Consider the following 11,779-nt stretch of genomic DNA (forward strand, 5'->3'; position numbering starts at 1 on the left):
AATAGCTTTCTGCATATCCAAAAGGATAATTATTTTTAAATCTTTTGATAACTTTCTTGCCATTCCAAAAAGGTGTTACATAGACGAAATTTAATTTTAAAAATTTGATTTTTCAGCTATCTTTAAAATGTAAGATATTCCATTACTCTTAAAACTTGCCCAACATATATTTTTTGAACATTTATGCTTCTCAGATAGTAGAGTATGTTATACAGAATTTACATAACTGACCCAGCAAATCTTGTAGTACTTTCAAACATCCATAAATGCTGTCGATCTTTACAGCTATAGTGTTTAACGATTTTTTTTGCAACTCAAAGTTTCTTCCAAACCATCGCGATATTTTAATACAAATCTTATTGTTGGATGAAATATGATAATATAAAAAACATGTCATACTCCGAGTCCATATAGAAATTAAACAAATTATATTTACATAAGCCTTGAATAGTCACATAACAACTGTGGGATAGTGTATTTACTAGTACTTGTTTGTTGTTGACCTTGTTTATATAGATAATGATATGGACATACAGGGTTTTTTTAGTAGAAACGCACCACCTGAAGTTAGCCCGTCCATTTGACTTCTATGGTAGAACTATGTTCAGATGGTCCGCTTCTACTGAAAAACTATATATATGCTACATATTGTAAGCATATACACATGAAATAATTCATAAATAAATGTTTAAAATATAATTAAAACTAAGTCGTTATAAATACGTTTAAATAAATCCTGAATATATAATACTTCATAATTATAATCAAAAGTAATTTTCCACAATTTTCTAGTCGATATGATTACTTTAACCTTTTTGCCATTATAAAAAAAAGGAGGTATTGTGAAAATATACATAATATATAACTACGTGCTGCATAAGATTTGATGTGGCACTAGAAAATACTTTTTTTTTCGGGGCGAAATATATCAGAAGAAATAGTACTTATGTACATACATGTGGAAAGCGACAGCTCCACTAGTCAAAAGTGACTTTCCATTGGTTCACGCGGTCATTCGCGTTCCGGCACGCGACCGGTGAACATACATTTATAACGTATATAACTCAAAGGGTCTTTCAGTGTAAAGAAAGAGGAAGTGACATTAACTGACCGAGAACTTCGAAGCACGTGGTAAGCATGAATTATAGTTTGAGAATACGAGGAATATTTTTGATTCCATTTCACGGAAATGAAGAGTCTTTCGAAGTTATAAAAGTATTAGACAGGCGACTTTTGCACAAGAATCAGTCAAAACTTCCATACAATATGTACTTATATGATCACAGTGAAGATTCATGAAAGTAGTATAGTAAGTACAGTCCTGTCAAGAAATATTGACGATTGACGACGGATTTTTCCTATCGAACACACGCTGGCCTAATTGTCAAAGGTATTTCTAATGACGTGATGTGATTTGTCTGTGTCTGCACGCAATATTTTTAATACATTATCCAACTTCTCATTCTGTTTTTTTTTAAATTATTATGCTGTTATTAGCAACGTTTCTTTGAGAGTGAAGAACGTAGGTAGAACTTCGCTGATGTTGCAAAAGAGGAATGAAATTCTAACGTATTATGTGCTGATGTGTATTTTGTGCTTGGCTGTTGTTTCTTTATTTTTATATTAAATTAAGATCTATTATCAAATAATGAGTAGAAAACTTTAATGTACGTTTGTAATTCATGTCAAATTTTAGCAAGTTATCTTTTATTAAAGTTAGCCTTGGGTTATTTATTTAAAATATGAATCAACATTTAATTAACACCAACATCAAATTCAATATAATCCCTTTTCTAACAATTTGTGTCCATAACTTTCTGTATGTCATTTGAGTTTAATAATATATTTGTTTTATAAGTATTTTTAATTTCAGTAAATGATTTTCATATTTATGCATCATATTTATATTCATATAACTTTTACAATCATAAACAGCTTACGAAGGAAATTATAATACACTTTTATTTTCATACAAATTTATTATGGACATAGAATGTAAAGAGGAAAGCAACTTAAATATTTCCATATTTTATTCATGCATAATATGTTATTATGTTAAGTAATAATTTAATTTAAAAATAATATCTTATGCTATAATGAATAAGATTAATAGAAAATGATTGTGATATATGATACAAATATTTGTGGATTTTGTCTACTGGGTCTGCGTAAGCTATAAGATTGGTATAATAATTTTGATGTCAACATCTTTTGATGATGAAACTAATTGTGAAATTATAGCAATGAAGCAATGGATGTGGAATTTTATAAAATGCATATAATGAGTAAAAAACGTCTAATATCGTGCTAGGGGGGGTCAAAAGTTTATAGCAGTATTGCGATAATGTGTCTGATAATGAATCGGATTGGCAAATAATATAAAAGTAGGGTCCTCTTTACTTGTCAATACTCTTTAGCAATATGAATACTTTTTAATTGATGTTACAAAGATCAAGTTATTTTTCTATTTACTGGTATGTTTGCCAAAATGTTGCTTATAATCTTTAAATTCAAAATAGTTTTCATCAACAATGCATAGAATATATATATATTTTTCTAGATTATGTTATAATTACAAGTTTTAATTCTTTTACAAATTTGTTATAATATTTTTATTGTTAGAGCATGCACTACATATCTAAAAGTTGATCACACATTTTATATTGTCTTCAACATTTTATGTTTTTAAAATGGATCTTTCCATCAGGCCGAGCCAATTCTCTTAAATTTTATAATTTATTTTTCCTATGCGTAGTTCATTTGTAAAAATATTACAGTTATTCTTCCACATAGTAGTATTTTATTTCATACTCTTATCTTATTGTGAATGGTATTATCGTAGATTGCATGTTTATTAAAACATAACTGTTGTTCTTTGACCTTCTAAGTTTCTTCATAGTTTGATTGGTTTGTCTATTTTATAGTATTCAGTGTATGCTATTTTCTAGGAAAACAATGTGTATTATGTGAAGCATCAATTGACTAATTTAAATTTCTTTACTGTAGTAGAGTAGAACAATTTATTAATATATTGGTAATGCATTAGCCCTTTGAAGCATAGTGGGTCGATTTTCGACGCACTTTTTTGCCCATCGTTTTTATCTTTTGAATTTTATTCCTAGACCATAGAGAATCCGAGTTTTGGCCTCACAAGGTCCTTAACACATCAAAGAGTCCAGAAAAAATTGCAACCAGTTTTATTGTTGATTAACATAAAGTTTTGAATAAACACATCGTGGAAATCAGTTGTTTTTTTCCACCAAAATTTGTTTCCTACGATGCGATTATGAATATTTGCTCGAGACTTGGTTCTTAGAGGTTTTTAGGGTCGCTGATTACGATCTGAATTAAAAATTCAGGAATTCAAAATGGCGGACTCAAAATCGAAAAATGATGAAAATCTCATGAAAATGTATATCTGAGGCTTCTTGGGGTCGCTGATTACGAATGCGTGGTATGTATTCCATACCTTTCAAATTTCGGAGGCCGCCATCTTGAATCCGCCATTAGGAATTTTGAAAATCTGTTAATGGACTCCAAAACCCCGTTTTATACCAAATTTCTTAAAAATCCGATCATTTGAAAAATATATGCTTCAAAGGGTCAATTAGACTTATAGTGCTTTTTAAAAGTTCTTGAAAGGACTTTTATTGTAAAATTATCCGCAAAATGTTGAATTTTTACAATCAGGATCCACACTGCCAATCTCAGCCATTAGGTACTAGCAACGTTTCTTGATTATTTAAACACAAATTTTCATATTTATTTTTTGTGAATTATGAAAATTAAATGTTGTCTCACACAAATTAGTTGTTCTGATTAAAATAGCGATAATTAATCTTTTAATCGCGGGCAATTTTTTATTTCTCTGTTAAAAAAGTCGGGTAAATTTTATATTTGTTATTTAGAATTGTAATAAGATATAAGGTAGTAGGTGAACACAAAAGAAACGGGATTTCGATGTTGCCTGCCGCTAGAGGGTTAAAACTGCGTTTTATTTTACAATGCCATTCTTTAGAATATTCTTTACTTAATTTAATTTGCACAATAATTTTTATTTTTCTTATCTATCTTGGAGATTTTTGTTTTTCCCATTCAAAGAAGCTCTATGTCTCACTAGTTCCGTTTTCTATTGCTGAACTGTCCACCAAAAATATTTGTGCTTATGATTATTTGTTTAATATTAAATAATATTGCACGGTAAGGCGCAAACTATTGTGCTGTCCTATGGGCTGAGTTTTCACAAAAATAGATCACCATTACTTTCCAAATTTTAATAGACCCCAGAATTATATTTTCTTCATGCACTGAGAGAAGAAAGTTGTTGGTATTGGTTGGAATGGTATTGAACATTTTGTTGATCGAACTAAACCGACACGGGCTGTCCAGAGAATGTAATGTTAGTCGAAAAATATATCTTTGTTGCTAGTTAAAAAAAAATAGGTCTAAAGAATTATTATGTTATCAAACCAAAATACAAATATTGTTGCATTGGTTAAATGTTGTAGTGAACAGAATGATTATTCATTTCATATGAGTACATTGATTTTCAAAACAATAAAATGAGCAGTCCAACTTATTAGATGTTCAGGTGCTTTAATAGATTTTACGTTTAAAGAATTTTATTATATACTTTATTAGGTCCAATGTTGCGTTGTGAGGGCTAACGCTTTAGTCTATTCAATTCAGTTAATTAAACAGTTTTAAACATCACGCCAACTGAATCACTTCAATGTAATCGATGATTGGGCGAAATGAATGAGACTACTACACTTCGGCATGTTTGTAGTTCTTGCCAAAATAGTTCAGTTAAACCATTCGTGGGCAAATGGATACAGTTTATTGATTATCCATTTATTTTATCCAAATGGATAATCAATATCAATATGTCATATACAAGGCCATTTGTAGATTATTTATATAATTTCCAGGTATTTAAGAATATAATATGTCTTCTAAAGCAGAAGATAATTTTTGCTCTGAGGCAATGTCACGACTTTCTCTAAGCAAATCCCAGTGTGAACGACCTCGTAGTAAGGGTGAAACACGTGGTCAAAAATCGTCAGGCCTTACACATGAATGTGGTGTCTTTGGATGCATTGCAGCGGGAGATTGGCCCTCCCCGATAGATGTTGGTCAAGTAATTTGTTTGGGTAAGTTCTATCTCTGTTAATGAAGAAGTGACGGACTAAACTTACTGTTTGCATAATAAATAAAATTGCAGGTTTGGTAGCGCTGCAGCACAGAGGCCAAGAAAGCGCAGGAATCGTAACAAGCGAAGGTGTATGTGCAAAGTCATTTCATGTTCTCAAAGGAATGGGAATGATCAACAATATATTTAACGACGAAAATATGAAGAAGCTTAGAGGGAATCTCGGAATTGGCCATACGCGATATAGTACCAGTGCTGCAAGTGAGGAAGTGAATTGTCAACCTTTTGTTGTTCACACGGCTCATGGAGCTTTGGCAGTCGCGCATAACGGTGAACTTGTCAACACAGAATCTTTAAGAAAAATGGTAAATCAGGATATTTAAATGTGCTGATTCTGAAATTTGTCTTAATATTACTTTATATTGTGATGACCGATTTTATTCTCTAGGTTTTAGGACGCGGTGTTGGACTCTCCACGCATTCTGATTCTGAGCTGATTACACAGGCACTATGTTTAAATCCACCGGAGGGTGAGGTCAATGGACCCGATTGGCCGGCTCGTATTAAACACCTTATGCAATTGGCACCATTGTCATATTCATTAGTTATCATGCAAAGAGATAAAATCTATGGAGTTCGAGACCCTTATGGAAACAGACCGCTTTGTCTCGGCAAAATTGTTCCTATAGTTAATTTAGGTGAGTTTTCAATTATATACCCAGACAGTGCATACCGTCCAAAAGTCGTCTTTAACCCTTTGAACTCGAAATTGATCTGAACGGAACGGAATTACAATGGAACGGGATACATTCGTCTCAAAGCAGTACTTTTTTAAGAAAGCTATTTATTACTTCAATGTGGGATTTAGTGGGTATATTCATTAGCTATGGCAATGCTATCCACTACCAATTGCTTTGGTAGTGCAAAAACATTGAAATGAAATCCCTGGTTCACAGCTTCACAGACTTAATGATAAAAAGCGAAGAGATTTCTAATGTATGGTAATAAAATTGTCCGGTGAATTAGAACAAATCGGATATCACAACAATTTTCAAAATGGTGATCTCTAGAAAAAAGTTACACCTTTTATATTAAAATTCTATCATTTTTTGTTTATAAAAGCAAAGTTATGAATTAGAAAATTGTTACTTTAGATTACAGGATAACAGGGTAAGGTGTTCACTTTTATAAATGCAAGCCAAACTTGAAATCGATATCTAACCCGGCGCCGTCTACGTTGGATTACAGATGCCCGGAGCATTTTCAAATGTGGGTATTTTACTCCCATGGACCACTTTTAAAATGGTCTCTAAATACGATAATTCCCAGATAATTCCTTAAACTTTTCGTGACATTGAATGAACCCATAGATCTCTTGTCGGGCCTCACAGACTTCTGAAGACGACGGTGTTTCTCTTTGTGACGTGGACGGTGCCGAGTTAATAGTTTTCGAGAAAAAGAGACGTTAGATCGAATAATGGTACTTCGAGAAAAACTCTATCAAAGTTCAAACATTGTTTTCGCATGCACAAAGGTTATTTTTAATGATGTCAGTTTTCTAACTTTTCAAATTTTGATTACAAATTTAAATGACAGACTTTTGAGATGTACTTTCAACCTATGTAATAAACAAAATTCAACCTTTTAAAATAACATTTTCTTAATTATTTGTAAAGGTTTACTAAAAGGATGTATTTTAATCACATTCTAGAAGATCACTTCAACTAAATTTGTTTGTAGTGCGAATGTGATATTTTTATCTTTGCTTTTAGGATGTGATGAATCTGACGAAGATGACGAAGCTGATGGCTGGGTTATTTCTTCGGAATCCTGTGGTTTCCTTAGCATCGGTGCCAGATATGTCCGTGAAGTGTTTCCTGGTGAAATTGTGGAAATGACACGGGAAGGATTCAAAACGATTGACATTGTTGAAAGGCCTGATAAAAAGCCACAAGCTTTTTGTATATTTGAATACGTCTACTTTGCGCGTAGCGACAGTATTTTTGAAGGTAAATATAATATTCCATGTTAAATATATAAAGTCGTATGGTTATATTTGGATCTCTAACGTCAAACTTTCCAAATAGTTAGAAACTGTATAACTAAGTGTTAAAAAAATGTCTGTTAAAGTGTTTGGTAAAAATCCTACCAAATAAATTTTTAGTAAAACCAGTAATTTGGCTTCTAAAAGAGAGAATGTGAAAAACTGTCATCATTTTTGCAATGTAAGTTTATCTTGTCAGTATTAAATCTTTACTTTTAGGACAAATGGTATATTCTGTTCGCATGCAATGCGGTCGAGTATTAGCTTTGGAATCTCCTGTTGAAGCCGACATTGTTAGTTCTGTTCCCGAATCGGGTACAGCCGCAGCACACGGTTATGCAAGAGAGGTAAATTTCGATGACAGACATCTTTTGTGAGAGCTTATGCAATTAAAAAAGTTGAAATACAATCTTGTCAAACACTGATTTCAATATTACAGTCGCAAATACCATTTGCCGAAGTTCTCTGCAAAAATAGATACGTCGGTAGAACATTCATTCAACCGAGCACGCGATTGAGGCAGCTGGGCGTCGCAAAAAAGTTTGGCGCGTTATCTGAAAATGTGAAGGGTAAAAAATTAATCTTGATTGATGACTCGATTGTTCGAGGAAATACAATTGGACCAATTATAAAATTACTGCGTGATGCTGGTGCTAAAGAGGTATAAATAAATATCGATGCCAGTAACATCATACTTTGCATTTCTCCGAGAAGCTTATCCATTCATAGTACTCTTTAATATTTTCAGGTTCACATCAAAATAGCATCACCCCCTCTTAAATATCCGTGTTACATGGGTATTAATATTCCTACACGAGAGGAGCTCATTGCTAACAGGCTGGACAGCATTAAATTAGCCAAACACGTTGGAGCCGATAGTTTAACCTACCTTTCAGTGGAAGGACTCGTACAAGCTGTTAGAAATGGAATGGATAATAGAGAAAGCAGTTATATTGGACACTGTACTGCTTGCTTGACTGGCGAATATCCTGACGAATTACCAGGCGATTTGGATTGGTGAATTAAAAAAAGTTTTCAAGATGAAAAAATTATGAGATAATATGTATAAGTACCTACAATGCAGTGCGTTATATTTGTTTCATGATGCGTTCAAATAGTGTAACGCGTGAGAGTTATTATATGAATACTCAGATACGAAAAATCTGATCACTGTAATCTCAGGCTACGGCGATAATCGCCACATGCCATTTATCCTTACGAATTTCGTAAATTTTTTTGGGTTGAAATGCATTCGACTCAGTATTTAAACTAGATCTTATTGCTCAATGAAATATACAGGTTGAGCGCATAATGTGTCAGGATTTTGTAGTTCCACATGTTATTTACGTATTTTATATCAATGTACAGAAGCACATTACGTAAGAGCAACCACAGTAGGACCGTGACATTAGTGAAATATTTAAAGGACTCTTTTGTGTTGTAGTCTGTAAGAAAGTGGATCCTCAGGAAGGAGGGCTCTCGCAGGCCTCATATATTCATTCGCGTGTCTTATTACGATGAATAATAATGAAATATTTTCTGTATAAGTATACAAGTTTTTTTATAGTCTATATTTGGATAATTGAAAAGTGTATAACACATTATGTCGTTATTAAATAATATTAAATTTATAGATATTTTTACAAAATAAAAAACCTTCACATCTGGATTAATCGTTATAGCTAAGGCTATTCGTTCAACACATATCAAAAGGTTCATTCCTGTCGCCTAAACTGGTTGTACGAGTGTAAAATGTGTACATTTTCATTTGTTAGTGACAATCAAGATCCAATAAGAATTAAAGCAATCTTCTACTTTGTCAGATAAAAAAGTCGTTCTTTTTTTATTGCATTTTGTCAGAGTTAGGTTCTAGAATACGTGCTTCAAAGAATTTTTGGGAATTCGTTAAATTGTAGAAGTTATAGATGTATGAGTGACGCAGTGCGCGGAAGAACAATAAGTAAAAGCGGGTATGTTTTAACTAAGGTTGGGATAGTCTCATCATGCCTGGAAATTAGTGTGAATTATTTATTCAACGACATAGGGTCTTTCAGAGAGAATAAGGACCTCCTTATAGCTTTTGACTAACTGACTTACGGTGAGTGATGTAAATATATTAACCCCATAAAAATGGTACGAAATATCTTAAACAAGTTTTTCTCGAAACTACGTTTTCCAAGTTGACGAAAGCACTTCACCACACCCTAGTTGAGTAATCGCCATGATATTTGATGGAAACGAGGATAAGTTAATTTAGAAGTAATAAGAAAAATATTAAACAAATATTTTTATTAACAAAATACCACAAATTATTGGCCAAAAACTAAACTTTGACATTGCTATCTCATTATTTTTAACAAAATTGGACTTTCTTGGTTTTAATTCATTTTATACGCAATTTATTATAAATTAAGATTATTTCCATAAAGCACAAAATATTCAGATACGTTTTAGAAACATTGCTGAAACATATCAATTTGCTTGTTATTTTTCAGTAATGTTTTTCAAATGTATTTGAATGTTTTGTGCTATATGAGTCATTCATTCTTTCATTTCAGATCAATTGCCAGGGCCTGGTACTTACGCGAGCAAGTGATAACATCGCCGGCGCATCGACTTTTGTCGCTCCCCCTACTCCTCCTTACACTTCATTTTTGTTTAAATACAAATTTTTATGTCGTATAGAATAAAGACCATTTAATAAGCATATGTAACTTTAACATCGTACCTTTAAAATAGTTTTCTTATAATTTCGAAAAATATATAGTTTATTATAGTCTAATTATAAATTATCTGTATTGAATGGATGCATTTTCATACATTACAATATACATATTTGTACTACTATTTTTGGTGTGACTTTCTCAATTGTTCTGAAATTTCTTTCATTTTAGCTTCGCGCTTGACTTTCTTTTTGAGTCGTTTATTCATACAAGTTGTATTTGTTGTCAATTTGCATGCTTCTGGTAGGGAATCTTGATTATTATCTTCTATATTTGTAATATCAACGTTATCCTTTGTTTCTACAGTCTGTATTTCACCTGTCAAAGGTGTTTCTTCAACTTTACTCTTGTCACTTAATTCTAGATTGTTAACCCCAGTATTGATACATTCTGCTGTCACTACCTTAGTTTCAGAAAATTGTTTCTTTCTTGAAGACTTTACTGCCTTTTCTACATTTGTAGAACCAATTCTTCCTCTTGCTCTTTTGATTACCTTAATACTTCCTTTGTGTTTACCTATTACGTCATATGTGCTCAAGTCCAGTTTTTTATGCGAACTTTGTCTAGAATGTATTGCTCCTGATAATCCAAAACATTCTTCTTTCTGACTCAACTCTATTTTCTGGTTTACATCTACATTAGTGTTTTTATTGTTCTCCAATGGAAACTGTTTTCTATCTTTTTGTAAACTATGTAAAAGTGGAAGTGCAACTGATTGGCAACTTTCATGGTCAAGCTTATTCTCAATGTCTTTTGAATTTGCATCTTCTTTCAGCATAGTCATATTCGTTGTAGGTATAGTGGTTTTATTAGATTTGTATATAGCAAATGGATTATCTTCATCTGATTCTGAATCCAGTTGAATTCCTTGTAACTTTTTTTCTTCACGAATTCTATGTTTTTCCAAGTATGCATTTAAGGCTTGTAACCTGTCATCACGCATCTCAGTCCAAAAAGAAAGGGCTGTAGAATAAAATAATTTAAGTGAAAAGGCAAGAATTATAGATTAGAAATTTTTTACTAGTATATCATAAATTCATACCATTATCATGGTATTTTGAAGGTACTCCAGCTTCTTTTATAGTATTTATATTAGGAATGCATTGAGCATGAGTAGAATCTCCTAGAACATCTGTTCGAGCTGCAGTGAAAACTCTTTGCATTCGTAACAATTTTCTTGTTTTTGCAAAATATTTTAAAGTAGGAACTGTGTCAAATATCAGGTCATTGACAATGGGATTCTCATCATTCTTGAAAAATAAGTACGTTCCGACAGCATCTTCATAGGTTCCTTCATAGAACTAGATTGATTAAAATCGTATTTAAATATACAAGAATAAATAAACAAGAGATGGGAAAAATGTATCAAAGATTTATAATTTACGTACTTTACCGTTAACTTCTATAATAGGATAATCAGAATCTATACCAATTATATCTAACTTCAGATTCTCATCACTAAACGTGTTTCGTTCTACAAAACCTTCAAATTCGACATAGACAAGAAATTCTTCTTCGTCATCTGACTGTTCACAATCTGAGTCCATAATTCTTTAACTTGTTCTTCTCTGTCCTATACCTTTTCTTCTCTTCTCGTCATAGGCACGTTCTTGTATACAGGTTTGGGCACTTCTCTATCCTCACTGATCCACACCACCAGGGGGGGTGACCGTGGGGATGACACACCAAAATGGGGTAAACTGCAGTATACGACTCCGGACTGAAGTTGGCTGCTAGTGACTTAGGTTTTTTGAGGTAACGCCATCTGCCGGATATAATGTGAATCGCATGGACTAGTCACGCCGCCTATAAGAAAAAAAATTAACCATAACCGACAGAAATAGTACCAGTCGACCGTCG

General features: G+C 32.5%; 2 protein-coding genes across 3 annotated transcripts; one reads left to right on the forward strand and one right to left on the reverse strand.

Moving 5' to 3' along the window:
* Positions 1-976: 976 nt before the first annotated feature.
* On the forward strand, positions 977-8,865 carry LOC107270850 (amidophosphoribosyltransferase). 2 transcript variants are annotated; one of them, XM_015746236.2, is made up of 8 exons: positions 977-1,131; positions 4,932-5,153; positions 5,225-5,517; positions 5,601-5,850; positions 6,925-7,161; positions 7,416-7,543; positions 7,636-7,857; positions 7,945-8,865. In XM_015746236.2, the coding sequence occupies exons 2-8, from the start codon at positions 4,949-4,951 to the stop codon at positions 8,215-8,217; spliced, it is 1,608 nt and encodes a 535-aa protein (XP_015601722.1). In that variant the 5' UTR covers positions 977-1,131; positions 4,932-4,948; the 3' UTR covers positions 8,218-8,865. The 2 variants fall into 2 exon arrangements, with proteins under 2 accessions (XP_015601722.1, XP_015601723.1); XM_015746237.2 differs by lacking the exon at positions 977-1,131 and adding an exon at positions 1,287-1,390.
* Positions 8,866-9,466: 601 nt separating this feature from the next.
* On the reverse strand, positions 9,467-11,625 carry LOC107270853. Its single transcript, XM_015746242.2, has 3 exons — positions 11,308-11,625; positions 10,962-11,220; positions 9,467-10,882 (listed from the first exon to the last, which is right to left on the reverse strand). Exons 1-3 carry the CDS (start codon positions 11,464-11,466, stop codon positions 10,041-10,043), a joined length of 1,260 nt encoding a protein of 419 aa, XP_015601728.1. The 5' UTR covers positions 11,467-11,625; the 3' UTR covers positions 9,467-10,040.
* Between the last annotated feature and the right edge of the window lie 154 nt (positions 11,626-11,779).

Source organism: Cephus cinctus, unplaced genomic scaffold (assembly GCF_000341935.2).
Source record: "Cephus cinctus unplaced genomic scaffold, Ccin1 Ccin1_scaffold0842, whole genome shotgun sequence".
Classification (NCBI taxonomy): domain Eukaryota; kingdom Metazoa; phylum Arthropoda; class Insecta; order Hymenoptera; family Cephidae; genus Cephus; species Cephus cinctus.